Source organism: Trachinotus anak, unplaced genomic scaffold, assembly GCF_046630095.1.
Source record: "Trachinotus anak isolate AG129_WGS33_773 ecotype Australia unplaced genomic scaffold, CSIRO_AGI_Tana_v1 ptg000002l, whole genome shotgun sequence".
In the NCBI taxonomy this organism is placed as follows: Eukaryota; Metazoa; Chordata; class Actinopteri; order Carangiformes; family Carangidae; genus Trachinotus; species Trachinotus anak.
Window position 1 is genome coordinate 240,024 of NW_027273853.1, and position 16,936 is coordinate 256,959.

Genomic DNA, 16,936 nt, shown 5'->3' on the forward strand with positions numbered 1-16,936 from the left:
CCTGTATGTGGGAATCAGGTGGACCATGACATGGTCAGAGTGGCCCAGTGCAGCCCGGGGGACGGCGTGATAAGCACCACTGATTGTGGGGTAACAGTGGTCCAGAGTGTTCCCCTCTCTGGTCGGGCAATTAACAAACTGTCTGTATTTGGGCAGTTCGTGGCTGAGGTTCCCTTTGTTAAAGTCACCAAGTACAATAACTACGGAGTCCGGGTTGGTCTGCTCCACACACAGTATCTGGTCTGCGAGCGCCCGCTGTGCCTCCTGCACGTTGGCCTGTGGTGGGATGTAAACACTGACCAGGATGAATGAGGTGAACTCACGGGGGGAGTAGAAGGGCCTGCAGTTTATGATGAAAGTCTCCAGGTCAGGAGAACAGTGCTGCAGGATCACTGTCACGTCTCTGCACCAGCCACTGTTTGCATAAAAGCAGATTCCTCCACCTTTGGTTTTGCCGGACAGCTCTGTGTCACGATCCGCTCTGAAGAGCTGGAAGCCGGCCAGCTCCAGCGCAGAGTTCGGAATCGATCCACACAGCCACGTCTCCGTGAAGCACAGGATGGCAGATGAAGAAAAGTCTCTGTTCTTCTGCACCAGTAGCTGAAGTTCATCCAGTTTGTTGGGCAGTGAACGCACGTTGGAGAGAAAGATACCTGGGAGCGGTGTGCGGAGTCCGCGCCGGCGGAGACACGCAAGCGCACCGGCACGTTTTCCTCTCCTCCGGCGTTTCACTGCGAAAACAAATATAATATATAAAATATAAAAAATATAAGGGATAAATTGTAAATTGTTGTAAGTTCATGATGCCCCGTTTGTTAAGTAAAATGTTCAAATTCAACGTGATGTTATTTTTGCAGAAGTTACAGCTAAGTTCCCACATGCCCTCTGCTGATATCTAATAAAAAAAGTGAGGGGCACTGTGGGAATATGGGGGTCTGGGGCTGTTACATGTTTCTGGCTGGTGTTGTCCTCTGCTGGTGTTGTTCCCTGTCACCAATCCTCTTTGTGATTTCCAATGACAGGATTTCAGAGTATGTTGTCAGGTTTGAGGCCCTCAGAACTGTTTGCAGTTGCAGCATGGTCTGAGTCTGGTGATTTACTGTTTTTAAATGCAGCAGAGAGGTATGAAGACACTTCTGTCACTGGAAGCAAGGCCATCTTAGTGGATGGACTTGCCTTTAAAACAGACCGATGTGTGTCTAGGAGATTGTTCTGAAGGAGAAAAGCTTGGTTAAAGGTTGTTGTAAGAACAGCTTGTTCAAGTGATTGAGAAAGAAAGCAAAATGAAAGTCTGTCAGTAAATATTGAAGATGTCTTTTACAGAGGATGTGTTGTTTTCAAGACATCTGCTTAAGGCTGTGTATTCACCATTCAGTCACATCACATCTGCCCATTCAGCCGACATACAAGCTTCATTTCACTGGTGCTGATGCAGCCCCACAGGTCAGGGAATCCAGCTAAAATTTGGAAATATTTTAACCTTATGCTGAACTCACACCTATGAACATAATCTCACCTGATCTTTCTTCTGATCAGGTGATCATCTGTTTTTAGAGCAGCTGAGTTAAGGACAGTGAAGAGAAAATAAGAGACACAGAATTTAATCTGAGCTTCATTCGTTATCATCATTATCAGATTTAAACAGTGATGAACAGAAATAATTGTGTTTGTGTTCTCATTGTGTAACATCATATCCTCATTATTTATTTTGAGTCATTGTGCAAACTGTTTCTATTTGAATGTTCACTGATCACACTCTAGCCTGTCCGGACCTGATGAAGGCTCCGGTTCTGACAGATGAAGGTCAGAGTCAAACAGGACTTTACAGTTGGAGTTGCTTCTGGTTTTTTGCATTCACAAAGTTTTAATTATGTAATCCATAGAGTTTGATGGATTTGACCCCTGGAACCTATATATTCAGTATGAATTTTATATTTGACCTGTGAAAAACCGACTCCAGTTCATGTTTAGTACATTTTTAAACCAAAGACTCATTAAATATTTGCTGAATTAATTGAAATGATTTCCATATTTCCAATTCATACACTCGGTGGACAAACACTTTATCTTTGGTCTGTGTCATGCATCATATTGAGAGCTCTGTAAAACATGGAGGACAGTCACACAGTGGTGTGTATAGTCCCTTTGAAGATTTGCATAAAAATGACATATCCTTTTTAAGAGCATCATATTTCCCATCCTCAGTAAACATAGCACGAATCTTCCATGCTGCTCATAGCCACTGAGGTCATGACCTCTTGTCACCTTGTTAGTGACAATGTGGTCTACTTGCTGCTTGTAAAGCTACACTGAACAATGTTACACGCACATGCGTGTACACACACACGTACCCACACACAGAGAGGTCAGACAGTCAGAATCACTCAGTTGTGGATCCGGGTGGAGGTGATCCAGAAACACTGACAGAGCACCTCACAGAGTGTAAGGCCAACACAACACTACATCAGGGCAACAATGACTCCACCTCCATCCATGAGAAGATGGATCAAGGTGTAAAATCAAGTCATGTGGTGCAGGTGTCAGTGAGGAAATGCATGAACGGAAGAAAGGAAAATTTAATGAGGGGGAGGTTAAGAAGGAGGAACTGGGATGGAGGATAGGGGGAAGAAAGGAAAGAGGAATGAAGAAAGGAACAGGGTATATTGAGGAGGGAAAGAGTGGAGGAGGGGAAGAACTCAGCAGGTAAAATGAATGAAAGAGGGACAGAAGAAAACTGAACCCTGACCAAAGTCAGCTGACTCAGCTCAGCTGGACTTTCAGAACGATCTAACTCATCATGAGTCCAGGTACTGTGACTCAAACAGTGTAGAGACTGACACACAGTGATCATGGTGGACCACACCCCCTTGTTAACTCCCCTCTCTTTCCACTCTCTGTGCACTGTGTGTCGCTACTGGTTGTGTGTGAACACAACATCGCATGAAACAATGAAGGTCTAACAATAAGACAAAGACAGAGCTTCAACCAGTGAACACAGCAGGACCCATGTGAAGGCCTCATGTGTGTACATGTTCATGTTCCCACAGAAACATCTTTCTTGTCTTTCCTCGTCACCTTCTGTTAAACATGACAACAGTGATGCAGTCGTCCCAGCAGTTAGCAGCTGCTGGAAACCTGCTGCCATGTTTAAATGGAATGACGCCGTGAGAGGAACAAACCAGCTTTATTCACACAACAGTGGAAACACACAACATTCACAGTGAAAAATTAACTGAAGCATAATATTCAACAACATCACTGAGAAACAGTCATGAGACAGATTATCTTCAAACAACATGCGGTTCAAAAACCACTGACCCTGACTGTGTTTTCAGATAAATAACCAGAAGGGCCTCTGGGTGTGGGCCTCTGAGGCAGTTGCCCACTTTTTCCAGTTGGTCGTCTGGCCCTGACAGTGGCCCAGGGGTCTTCAGGGCTCCTGGGAGTGTGGGAGGAACCTCGGTCTTGACCTAAAAACTTTAATTTCTTCTTGAAAATCCATCATTAAAGCACATCAGAAATTACAACACATTTCTAACATGCAACTTCAGACTTCATATGATGCTCACTATGTTATGTTTAAGGATATTCTGTAATAAACACACAACTGTACATGACAATAAATACACACATCTGAATGACAGCATCAGTTTGGTGTCATCATATCAAAACACAGTCGTGTTAGTGTGTCTGTGTGTTCAGTCAGACTAACTGCTCCCTGTGTGTTTTCTTTCAGGGCAGCCATTAATGCCTTCGCAGCTCTGCTGAGCACAAGTAAGTTGTCCATGACCTTCTTCATTCACCAGCTGACAGTGTACATCATCATCATCATCATCCTCATCATTACAATCATCATCACTATAGGGGTGGACGATCTGGCTAAAAGATCATATGACCATCTTTTTGGACAGAGTCCCAGTCCATGATATGCATCCTGTTTCTGCTCTGATTTTATTGTGAAAATCTTGACATATTTGTATGTTTCTGCCATTTTCACGCTTCTTTCTGATGTTCATGTGCTTGCTGCTGTTCTTCATCCACGAGGCCGTTTACAAACTGTGTCACAATCACTCAGACTTTCTGCTTAGTTCATGAGGAGTATTCATTTGAACAGTGCTCATATTATTTATGAGGTGATATATGTCAGTGTTTTAATTTTAAAGTTCAGTCTCTGTCCTGGCTCATCCCACCTCAGGTTGTCCTGCCTGCAGGCAAGTCTCTGGTCCTGCGGATGGACTGTAACTCTACTGTACTGGACTGCAGGTGATGCTGTCATAGTGTGACATGTCACTGGACTGTATCGGGTGCAGTTAGAATGACTCTGAACAGGAGAAGCACTTTCCATGATATAAAACAGATGAGCCTTTTGGGCTCCAGTGGTGGAGGTGTAGTGTCTGTGTATGTCTGATGTGCTGGGTCCAGTGGAGGAAATGTGTTTCCAGCATCAGACTAGTTTCAGATCACATCCCTGTTTATCCAGAGTCATATCAAATATTAACCATTTGTATGAAATTTTATGATAATTGCTGCGTGAAGTCTTGAGTGATGGCTAAAAAGTGTTTTGTGAGGTCACACTGACCTTAAACCTCTGACCACCCAAATTTTATCAGTTCATTCTTGACATTATTGATATATCAAGAGTTGGACATTGATCTTCTTTCTCTAGACCATCAGCATAGAGTTGCTCATCATTTAAGTTGTTGTCCTCTGGAGCCAGTGTTCTGTTAAAGGTGGGGAGTTGACTCAGCAGACCAGTCTTTGTTCACAGGGGCATCAGACAGGAGTGTCCTTTATCTGGGATGCTTTACTGTCTGGCCATTGAGCCTCTTTTAAATGAGCTCACACAGGGTCTGTCAGGTCTGAGTTTTTCTGTTAGTTTGTCAGACTCCTTCTGCAAAAGTCAACTGGTCTAAATCTGAGGGTTTATTACTTGTGAAGCCAACATTACCAGCTGGGCTTCAGTAGATCAAATTAGAGAGGTAGGGGCTGAGGCTGGGTTAGACAAGCTGCAGCAGCTGAAGGTGGCTGAGGGCTGGTGAGCAAGAGTGAGTATAGAGAGGTGGGTTATATCCTGAGGGAGTCTGGCAAATGGTTGAAGGTGGAGCAGGTAAGCAGCTTGGTGGCTTGAGAGAATGGAGTTGAGGTTCTGGTGCTGGAGTCCTGAGACACACAAGAAGGTTTGCAAGGCACACAAGGAAGAACACAGCAAAGTAACCAAAGTAAAATCTACTGGGCAGCAGAGTTTCTACCATACAAAGTGGCTGAACAATCCGGAGATGAGTGGAGGGAAGACTGAGGACCTGAAGCTGTGAGTGATGAGCTGGTTGAACACAGGTGTGGAGAGCTGCTGGAGAGGTGGAGACACAAACACACAGACAGACTGAGGAGATGGAGACACACAGAGGACAACAGAGAAAACACAAGGGAAAAAACTAACTCACGGCAGGAGCTGTGACACCTTCTGTTTCTGAAAACACCCGTACAACAGGAGGAACATCAAAGAAAAACACTGAGGATCTGCAGTGGAGGAGAGTACACAGGGCTGATGAAACTCTGCAGCACCTGTGGCTCACCTGTCCCTGACTCTTTCCTCTGTGCTGCAGCTTGGAGGTTTAGCCGAGGTGTTGAAGGACCACCTGTTTTGGTGCTAGGTCCATGGCAGCACAGAGCAGACGTGTTCCCTTGGTTAACTTCCTGATAGGTCAGGCAGAAATGAACATCTCCTCAGTAGGAGGAACAAGATGAAAGGCTCAGGATCTCTAGATGCTGCTCTCATCTTCAGGGCTCTGTGGCTGAAAACTGAGTTTATGTTCTATGATTTTGTTTCTGTTAAGGGACATGTAGATGTTTGATGTTCTGTAGTTCATCAATCCCTTCACTGTGAATCTTGGATAGTTTGTGTGTCCATGTCATTTTACTTTGTATATTGAGGATGTTATACAATAGGTACAATAGTATTGTGTTGCTTTTTATATTTGTCCTTTAATGTAATTGATAAATTTGACCATTTGGCTCTGGATGATCTGTTCGTACTCATTACATCGATCACCATGTACAGGGTTCATCCCCAGTGAACTGGTCTACTTCAGAACGCTTGTGGACAGGTTGGAAACAGTTGGTCTCTGCTGTAATGATGTCAGACTGCACCGTGTTCAGTCTCTATGGAGACAGGTATTCATGTACCTGAACCATCTTTCAGGGGTCAAAGGTGAACATGAAACAGTTTCTCTGCTGTTGTGTTCAAGTTCTGGGAACATGAAATGTTAAGAGTGTGTGGATGTCAGACGCCTGTAGTGGTGCAGCAGCTCAGCTATGCCTGGTCTCCAGGAGCTGATGGACTTCCTTCAGGGCTCAGGGTCCTGTTTATTGTACATGAAAAACTAGGTAGGTTAGAGGTTAAAGGTCGAACTGTCCTCTCCTCTCTTCTTCTGTGGTTTTGTGGCTCAGAGCTGTTCCAGGTATTGTAATGTGTGTGTTTGTCCTGCAGGGGTCAGTGTTGCACTTTGTTTCCAAGCATCTGAGTCTGTCTGTGTGTGTGTGTGTGAGAGAGATATTCTGAATAGAGCAAATTATGGATTTCTGTTGTGTGGCTCCCTGATGTATGAACAACAACAGTTATATGCTCCTGTGTCTCCATTGGTGCTCCTCTGTTCATTCTGAATTTTGTGGAGTATATTTGTCGATAAGGCACGGTTTAGGTTCTATTGTTCCTTTAGATTAGTTAATTATTAGAATATCGAGACTAACCTCCTGTAGAAAACGAGGCCACAGGTCGTCTATCAGGAAGTTATTATGACCCATAGTTAGGTTTTGTTGCTAGGTGACATCTAGTGGTTGTAGTTATTATGACAGACGCAAAGGGTTAGGTTAGATTAGGTAAAAATGCAGCACTCTTAAGAGTGCTACATGAGGCATGGGCACACGAGGGGTTAGGTGTAGTGATAGAATAGAATATTTATTGTCATTATACAAAATTGTACAATGAAATTCCCTCCGACTTTTCCAGTGAAGTAAAAAACATTTAAAAGGCGTAAGAAACGTTTAAAAGGCACACAAAGAATTGAAAAGGCACATCAACAACAAAGCAAGGCCTCTCCGTAAAGGTTGAGGACTGGTGGTTCTGGTTGGAGGACTGGTTGTTCAGGTTGGAGGACTGGTTGCTCAGGTTGGAGGACTGGTTCTGGTAGGAGGACTGGCTCTGACTGCAGGATTGGCTCTGACTGGAGGACTGGTTCAGGTTACAGGACTGGTTGTTCAGGCTGGAGGACTGGTTGCTCAGGTTGGAGGACTGGTTGTTCTGGTTGGAGGACTGGTTCAGGTTGGAGGATTGGCTTGGGTTGGAGGACTGTTGTTCTGGTTGGAGGACTGGTTCAGGTTGAAGGACTGGTTGCTCTGGTTGGAGGACTGTTACTGGTTGGAGGACTGGTTCACGTTGGAGGACTAGTTTAATATCTGGTATCATAGGATCAATAATATTGGTAAATGCCTGGCACAGCCAGACCACCTTTAGTTTTCAGGTCATTTAGGTTTTTAATTAGACACATTATTTTAGCTCTTGAATGGAACCTGACTTGAATGAAGCTGACATTATCGATGACAGTCAACTCCTCAGCCCCTCCCACAAAGAGACACTGACAAAGAAGACCATCTCGTATTCCTCAGTGAACCTGAGACATTCTCTCTTTAAAATGAGGCTGATGATGATGTTTCCACATGAATGGTGTTCATGTGTTTCAGGTGAGACCTGTTGTTTAATTCGTATCCATAGAGATGACTGAGTGTGTTAATGAGCCTCAGAGGTTCACTGCATGTTAATTAAACCAGATTTAAAGTCTATGGCCTCCTGTTTCCACACCACCTCTTTGTAAGTTATTGTGTTGGTTGATAAAATCCCACTGGTTTGTACAGAAGACAGTATATCATTATCTGACCCATTTAAAGGACCCATTAAAGCCACATGTAGACAGTTAAACAGTGGGTCAGGCCTGTCTCCTCAACGAGCTCTGGTGGAGCATCTGCTCCTCACTGATGGGACTCTCACCTCAGAACCACAGACCAGCTTTTTCTGGATCTCTAGATGCTGCTCTCATCTTCAGGGCTCTGTGGCTGAAAACTGAGTTTATGTTCTATGATTTTGTTTCTGTTAAGGGACATGTAGATGTTTGATGTTCTGTAGTTCATCAATCCCTTCACTGTGAATCTTGGATAGTTTGTGTGTCCATGTCATTTTACTTTGTATATTGAGGATGTTATACAATAGGTACAATAGTATTGTGTTGCTTTTTATATATGTCCTTTAATGTAATTGATAAATTTGTGGAACCAATCTATCCTGTTGAAGGTCACACTGGGCTGGAGCAGGGGCAAGGTCTGGGGATAAGTCCAGAACACCTGGAGCTAAGTCCAGACCACCTGGGGTTAAGTCCAGACCACCTGGAGTAGAGCCTGTCACTGCTCCTATGCAACAAATATGTGGCCTTGAAAATCTTGAGTTTCTTCATGCGGAGTCACTGCTCGAGCTGCTGTGTCTGTCGTACTGATCAAACGATCAACGTTTGTTCTCTTGAGTCAGAAGCTGTTTGAACAATCAGCAGAAGAAAGCTGTGAGAGTTATTTGATTTGTTGTCCTCCTCTGCTGCAGGTCACACACTCTTTCATTCATCCAATCACATGTGTCTGAGCTGAGATTTAAATCAGAGTTTGACTCTGTGTAAGCAGCCACACAACTGAACCCTCATCAAGGTTAATCAACAGTAAATCACCTGAGACTCCACATGTGACAGCTGTGAGGAGGAAGAGGTGGTCTGCTGGTCTGAATGTGAGACTCCAGATCAGCAGACCACTGCTGTTATCCAGAGACAGTATCTACATTCTCTGCTGTACATTCATGAGAACAACACAGTGTGCCTGTGGTGAACACACACTAACACACTTTGACATCACACCTTTTACAGTGGTGCAGGTGAAGAATATAATAACTGTAATAACTTTGATGAAGTTCACCTGTGTGACAGACAGACAGGTATGATGCTGCAGATCTGTAAATCTGCAGAACATCTGTGTGTCTATAGAATGTGATGGACTGTAAGAGTCCTCACGAGATCATGAGAGTGGACCAGGTGTTAGTCCCACACATTCCCATCAGATCAACAGCACCACCTGGAGTCCATGTGGGCCACACAGGCCTCAGTTTAAACTAACTTACATGAGGACTGCAGTGGTAAACGTCTGATGTGAGGTGTCTGAGACAGGATGTGACATCACTACCTGTTGGCTGTTCTCTTTCTGTTTTGTCACAGAGGCTAACGTTCGCTCAGTCGTGTGTAAGGGCTACGTCTCTAGTCTGCTGCGGCTGTACGAGGACTGGCACAGCAAGGACACTCAACATGTTGCCATTGCGATCCGCCTCACGCTGCTGTGCTGTCTCCAGAAGGTCACCCACAGTACTGCAGGCAGGCAGGCTTTCATTTCCCAGGGAGGCATCAGACTTCTGTATCAGACCACACAGGTAACATTCACACCTGATGAACATCAATCATCATTTCCTGTCTCCTGTCTTACCTCCCCTCCTCACTGCACTCATGGGTCACATGATTAGCACTAATCATGTGACCCATTACCACATGTGGTGTAATTATCTGGTGTGGTTTTCTTTCATACCTTTTATTTCCCTTCATATGTTTGTATTTTAATGTGAAATAAACAAAACAAAATTAATGATAAATAATAAATTTATAAAATGTATACCATATAACCACAAAGTCCTGTTGTGGTTTGATGCCAATGCATCTGAATCACTAATCCACCATAATAGACACTCACCCTCTGATGCTGAAATTTACATCACACACATTAATTCAACTGCTGTAATTAAACAAAGACTTATGGATTGATTGGTTCAATTATTGCTTTATTAGGCAGATGTCAGTACATTTTATCCAAAGCAACTTACAAGTGAAGGACAATAGTCAAGCTTCAGTGCAGTAGGAAACCTTCATGTAAGTATCAGGTTCTAAATCTGTTTAATAAGTGCAGGAGATTGTATAAGGAAGTGCATCAAAAGTGCCTAGTAAGTGATAGTTAGACATGTTAGGTTTTAGGAAAGAAGGTGCTATCTGAACAGTCTGGACTGAGATTGTCTAGTGTGCAGGGATGGCAATGACAGACGACAATACCTGGAGGAAGGCAGTGGCCAAAAAGGAGCATGAGGCTGAATGATTGAGTTCAAGTAGATGGTGCAGACCCAGAAGTCACTGAAGGCAGCATTAGTGACTTTAACTTGATTCGGGCACCCATGGTTAGCCAATGTAGGTCGATGAGTAGTGGAGTGACATGTGTCCTGGGGCTGATTAAAGACCAGGGTTTCATTGAGCAGAGAGGAAGGCCCACCAGAAGAGCACTGCAGTAGTTGAGGTGAGAGAGAACCATGACCTGGACCAAGAGCTAGGTGGTGGACTGAGTCAAGTAAGACCTGATTTTCCTGATGTTGTATAGAACTAAGTGGCATGACTGAAAGACGGATGCAACATGGTCTGAAGGATAATTGGTCATCAAACATGACACCAGGTTTCTTGCAACCTTAGATGGGGTAAAATGACCATACTGAAACAGACTGACCTTCAGGACAACATGAAATGCTCAATAAAAAGATAATCTCATTAACAGTGATTTAAAATTAAACTTTGATCAAACAACAGCTTCACTGTTTTGACCCAACACGAACAGAGTGACACTGGTTCTGGCTCTTTGGACTCACAGACACAGACTGACACCACCAGGTGGACCAACATGACACTAATCTGGAGTCAGAGCACAGAGGCAGCAATGCGGTCCAGACATCCAGAACTAGAACCATGGCAGTCCAATAGTGTTCAAATCCTTCAGCATCTCAGGGTGAAACTCACCCACACCTGGGGGCTGAACTGCTGAGGACTGTCTTAAGTCCTTGAGTGAGGTCTCAACCATGTCTTCAAACTTTGCCTCCTCCTCAGAGGACAGGTTCCTCAGAGGGTTCCTTCCACTCCACTGCTGAAGAGACTGGGCCAAGACCTGGTTTCCAGTCCATGTCCCTGTTCATCCCTGGGCCTCAGAGTGCACCCTTTCTAGGACCCCACCATCAGACTCCAAGACGGCCATAGTCCAGCCCTTGTCCAAGAGTGTGGTTCAGAGCTGTGTGTCTTCTGATGTTGATCCAGTTCAGTCCATGCATCCCAGACGGTCTGTTGACACGTCTTCTGATGCTGGTCCAGTTCAGTCCATGATTCCCAGACGGTCTGTTGACACGTCTTTTAATGGTGGTCCGGTTCAGTCTGTGAGTCCCAGACCGTGTGTTGACACACTGCCTCCTCTCTCGCTCTGTTTGTGTCTTGCAGACGTGTTTGAGTAAAGGACTGGAGTCTCTGGTGGAGCCGTCAGTGCAGCTGTTGAGGAAGTGTCTTCCTAAAACCCGCCTTCCACTGACATCAGATCAATCTGCATACACCTTCCCTCTGCCTGGAAGACCAGGTGCTGTCCCTGATGTGGACCTGGCACCAGGTACAGTACCAGAATCCACATCATGTCAAGAGTGAGCAGAAGCAGTTTTCATTTGAAAAATGTTTAAAAAGTAACGACATGGAAACATTTAATAAAATAATACCAAATACGTGAAACTCACTCACTCACTCACTCACTCCAGTGGAGCTGATCAGAGTGTTGTTGTACCGGGCATCTTCCAGGTGTGAAAAGAGACCCCCCAGTTACAGGTGTATCTGGTTATACAGGTGTACCTGGTTTTACAGGTGTTCCTGGTTATACAGGTGTAGCTGTAGCAGAGAGCTTGCCCCTCAGTAGAACTACCCAGAGCAGTGTCTCAGTATCTTATATCACCTGTTTAGTTCTTCACACTGTGAGAACAACGTCTCAGTGTTTGTGTTCTGATGCTCCTAAGTGACACACACACGCAGACACATTCAGTTGTGTTTTCTCTGTTGTGTAGATGACAGTAGTGAAGAGAGTGATGATGATGAGGCTGAGGAAAACGAAGAGGCAGAGAGCAGAGACTACGTAAGTGTGTGTGTGTATGCGTTTGTGTGTGTGCGTGTGTGTGTGTGTGTGTGTCTGTGCAAAGAGCCCAGCTGACTGGAGCTCAGTAATGTTTTGATAAGGGAAAATATGGATGTGATAGGGGGACACACATCTGAACTGGAACATGTTTTCAACCTATGTGTGTGTGTCTGTGTGTGTCTGTGCAGGATGAAGACCTGGAGACTGACCTGAACAAACTTCGTCTACGTCCGGACCCTGACAGACCTAAAGAGCTGCTGCTACAGTACAGCCGCCTCTGTCCTGAGCTGTCACATGACTTCGAGGTACAACTGTGTGTGTGCGTGTGTGTGATATTCATGAATGTCTGTGACTGACTGACTGTGTGAGTGATGGAGTGTTTCTGAGGAGGTGTTCAGTGTTGAAAATGTAGAGACTTTGTGGAGGAACCTCAGTGACTAAGTCATAGTGTGGAATATGTCCTTCATGTTTGTAGTTATCTAATTGGTTCGAGGCAGATCTAAGACAACACAACAGATTCATAACAAACTTAGCTGTTGTAACTTATCCAACACAGACTCTGGTGTTGTGTACTGTTTGCATGTAGGGATGAAGATCTGTTCAGTCAGTTAAACTGTTGTTCTGTCAGATGATAAAGATGATGATGGTCAACCAACGTGTGTCTCCCAGGAACTGGATCTGAGTTCAGCATCATCATCATCATCATCATCATCATCATCATCATCAGATGAGGAAGCTGTGCTGCTCAGCAGAGTCTCTCCTTGCTCCTCCAGGAGGGACAGAAGGAGGAGTGACTCCAGCAGTAACTTGTCCACCTCGTCTTCAGGCTGTCACTCAGAGATAGAGGGACACTCAGAGAGACACACAGAGGAACACACACCAGGTCAGAGCAGAGTATATGTATTAATTATAGTATTAAGAGCATATATGTTAATTATAGTATAAAGAGTATATATGTTAATTATAGTATTAAGAGTATATATGTTAATTATAGTATAAATAATATATATGTTAATTATATTATTAAGATTATATATGTTAATCATAGTATTAAGAGTATCTGTGTTAATTATAGCATTAAGAGTATATATGTCAATTATAGAATAAATACATCACATCACTCACTGGGTGTCATTCATCATAAGCTGGTGGAATATTTAAGAAATATGATACCAAGGCATAGATTGTAATTCAGTGACAGAATAATGATTATTATTACAGAGTGATGGGTGCTGCTGATTGGCTGCTGGTCACATCCTGTACAGATATGTCAAACCATTCTTATCTTAGTGCAGCTGAGTGTAGTGGGATTGAGTCTGACCTGAAAACTCAGGTTGTTCTTGTGTGAAGGTTTGGTTTGTTTTCTGCATGTTAGAAACTACCTGCTCCAGGTTTCCATCCTGACCAAGTCTTTTAAAACAAACAGCAGTTTTATTCTTCTTCTGTTGTCTCCAGCTGCTGCTCAGTTAAAGCCCCGAGACTTCCACAGTCACAGCAGCATTCTCAGCACCAGCCCTGTTTCCAGGACCATGACTGGAGAGCAGAGGTACACTCAGAATCCTCTGCATGTGTTCAGACAAAGCTTCTCTGTGTGTTCTTGTACTGACTCTAATATAGTGTATCATAGAACATGTATGTTGATAAAAAGCTTGGAAAATGTCATAAAAAAGACAAGTTTCTAAACACTTTGAGCTCAAAAGAAACAAATTTAACCACTGGCAAACAACAAGTAAGTCACTTCAGAGTGTTTCATGATTACAATCATGTACTGTATATATGTATCCAGTACATATCAATGTGCAGCATTTCATCTCCCTGTCATTGGATGTAAATGAAATGTAGTGTGTGTGTTCAGGAGGTAGTGTAGAAAGTCATCTTTATTTATGAGGATGAGTGATAGGTCAGTATTTTGCCTCAAAATCATGCACACCAATTTTGGTGAAATTCAACCCACTGAGTTTTCAGATTGTGGTGGCCCCTATGGGTCAGAACCAACATGCTTTGATAGGCCTATTCACAAATACAGCCTTAAGGTATTTACAAAAATTTACAATGATTGGACAAATGGTTAATGAGTTATGGCCAATACTGGTTAAGGTACACCCTTTTGCAAAGATATTTTGGTTGAAGGTGGCCATGTTTTTTGATCGATGTTGTTTCATAATAGAAATTTGTATCTCAGTCCCCTCAGGCTGTATATCAAATTTGATGCTGCTAAAGTAAATTTTTTTATATTTTTCAAATTATGCTAATTAGCAAAAAAATCCATCATGGTGGACTTCAATGGTCCAAGAGGGTCTTTTGTAGACAACATTTAGCTGGACTTGTGTGTCAAATTTCAAGTAAATCAGAGGGTCGTGAGCGCCGTGGCCTTCCAAGAATTGTGTTTTTGAACAGCGCCACCATGTGGCCAATGCCCTCATATTTCTTGAGAAGCACATGCACATCATTTGCAGTCTTTGTGTCAAGTTTCATGTCTCTAGCTGATTCCAGCCTTGAGCAAATCTGAAAGAAAAATAATAAACATGAGAAAAACAATAGTAAAGTAACAATAATAATAAAGTATGTGAGTCCAGGGTCCAAATAGGACCTGTGTGTCATGAACTTTCCTTGTGTGGTGTGTCCTGCTGGGCCCACATGTCCTGCTGGGTTCACCTGTTCTTGTGGACTTATCTGTCCTGTTGGACTCAGCTGTCCGTCAGTCTCTGACACTGTTGTTATAGGGTGTTTAACTCACACAACAAACACTGCTGTCTGTCCTTCTCCTTCCTTCCTCAGTACTGTCACATCAGTCTGACCTTTTCTTGTGTTTTGATGCTTGGTTTCTGACCTTATTATTGTTTTCTGCTCATAGGGGAGATGCCCCCCCAGGTCTGAGAGGGGATGAGCAGGTTGATGAGGAGGAGGAGGAGGGGGCAGAAGAGTCCCATCACTGTACAATGATAGACAGGTTATTGGAGAGTCATGGAGCCTGTGTTCCCCACCATGAACCCAAGCTGTACCGTGCTGCAGCCGCCAGAACCAGGTCTATCCCAGGGTTTAGCATCCTGGCTTTCCCTGATTTCTGGGGTCACCTCCCTCCACCAGGACATGAACCAATGGCCCCTCGCAAACCCAACATACAGAGGTACTGCACACTGAACTGATGGTTATGAATGGGTAAGTTTTCATAATTTTAGAGGACATGGGAAGAAGCTAAAATACAGACTTCAGTGACTGACCCACATTTGTATGGAACCTAACTAGGGGGTTGCTTGTGGCCATGCATTCTAAAATCGGCTGTGTTAGATGAGAAGTTGGTCAAACTTCTGGTCCTATCTGCAGAAGCAGTTAGGGCAAAATTGGGGGAAGGACCTCAGCTGAATGCCTCACAATCCCCTACCTTCTCCAACTCATGGAACTATAAGAAATGTCAGACTGTGTGCTCACTGCCCCCTGAAATCTTTACACTGCATTTGTTACCTCTAAAATGTGTAGCGGTATGATGAGATATGCAGGTGGCACCACAAACTTTACTTGGTTTCAGTATAGTCTCAGCTGGTTTCAGTCTAGTATCAGCTGGTTTCAGTCTACTGTCAGCTGGTTTCAGTCTAGCGCCAGCTAGTTTCAGTTTAGTATGAGCTGGTTTCAGTCTAGCATCAACTGGTTTCAGTATACTGTCAGCTGGTTTCATGTTTTCAGTCTAGTGTCACCTGGTTTCAGTCTGTTGTCAGCTGGTTTTGGATGGATCAAAGACAAACTTTGATAAAATACAAACTTTTTTTTTGATACTCCTGTAACAAATGTGCCCACAGGTCATCTGTCAGCAGGTTATTATGACCCATAGTCAGGTTTTGTTGCTAGGCGACATGTAGTAGTTGTAGTTTTGATGAAAATGATGACTGAATGATGCAAAGGGAAAAGTGCAGTGACGAAGCTTATAGAGCGACAAAGTCCACATCAGGAGGAGGTTGGGGTGGATGGATGGGTCAACAAAACACAGGGATATGACACAGGTGAGTGGTGTCCAATTCCCATGTGAAAGTAGAGGTTAAGATTTTGGTGGTCAAATGTCAATGGTCAAGGTCAGTAACACTAACACATTTTAGTCATTACTTCACACAGAAATTATGACAAAATTTGACACAAGTGATTAATATTTTATATGATTCTGGATAATCAGGATGTGATTGGAAACTAGTCTGTGTTGTGGAGGCAAACAACCACCAGCCGTTGATTCTTGTTTTTTCTGTAACATTAATAAAATATGTTTTAATGCAGGATTATACTTTATTTTGATTCTTCATTTTGAAACGTAAAGTTCCTGCTGACATTTGTTATACTAACCTAAGTCAAAGACTTGAATGGAGTGGTTAGGTTAACAACTAACCGGTTAGTTAAAATTAGACAAAATTGTGTGAACTGAGCATGAATATTTGGAACAAAAACTGCATTTAAAAATAATCAGCAGTGATCTCTACCACGTACAGGACAGTCAGAAAATCGATCACCTATACACAAATGTAATATATGGACATATATTGAATTTCCAAAATATATTTACATATAAAATAAAAACATATTTTAAAATTATATATCAAACCTGAAGAAACTGGAACAATTTCATACATTGATATATATTTTTATAAGTACGTTCTTTTAATAAACTTAAATGTACAAATTAAATATATATTATTAACATATATGGACACGTTATACCTCATAAAAATTCATCGTATAGATATTGTTAATAGATGTACATGTACAAATTTTATTATGTGTATTTCATATATGTCATACTTATATCTTCATATATTCAGAAGATGTATATATGAGAAGATAATATAGGTGTGATATGTGACAACATCACTCTTGATATAGGGACATGTATGTTGTATATTACATTTCTGTG

The 16,936-nt window shown here is 43.0% G+C and overlaps 1 protein-coding gene across 3 annotated transcripts in view; it reads left to right on the forward strand.

Moving 5' to 3' along the window:
* The window catches only part of LOC139627613 (cytosolic carboxypeptidase 4), a 69,110-nt gene that overhangs the window by 14,854 nt on the left and 37,320 nt on the right, over positions 1 to 16,936 (forward strand). For all 3 annotated transcript variants that reach the window (XM_071488531.1, XM_071488541.1, XM_071488551.1), the window contains exons 6-13: positions 3,737 to 3,774; positions 9,300 to 9,508; positions 11,373 to 11,535; positions 11,978 to 12,045; positions 12,234 to 12,350; positions 12,715 to 12,928; positions 13,501 to 13,591; positions 14,900 to 15,172. In XM_071488531.1, the coding sequence (XP_071344632.1) occupies positions 3,737 to 3,774; positions 9,300 to 9,508; positions 11,373 to 11,535; positions 11,978 to 12,045; positions 12,234 to 12,350; positions 12,715 to 12,928; positions 13,501 to 13,591; positions 14,900 to 15,172 (1,173 nt within the window). The remainder of the gene's footprint in view (positions 1 to 3,736; positions 3,775 to 9,299; positions 9,509 to 11,372; positions 11,536 to 11,977; positions 12,046 to 12,233; positions 12,351 to 12,714; positions 12,929 to 13,500; positions 13,592 to 14,899; positions 15,173 to 16,936) is intronic.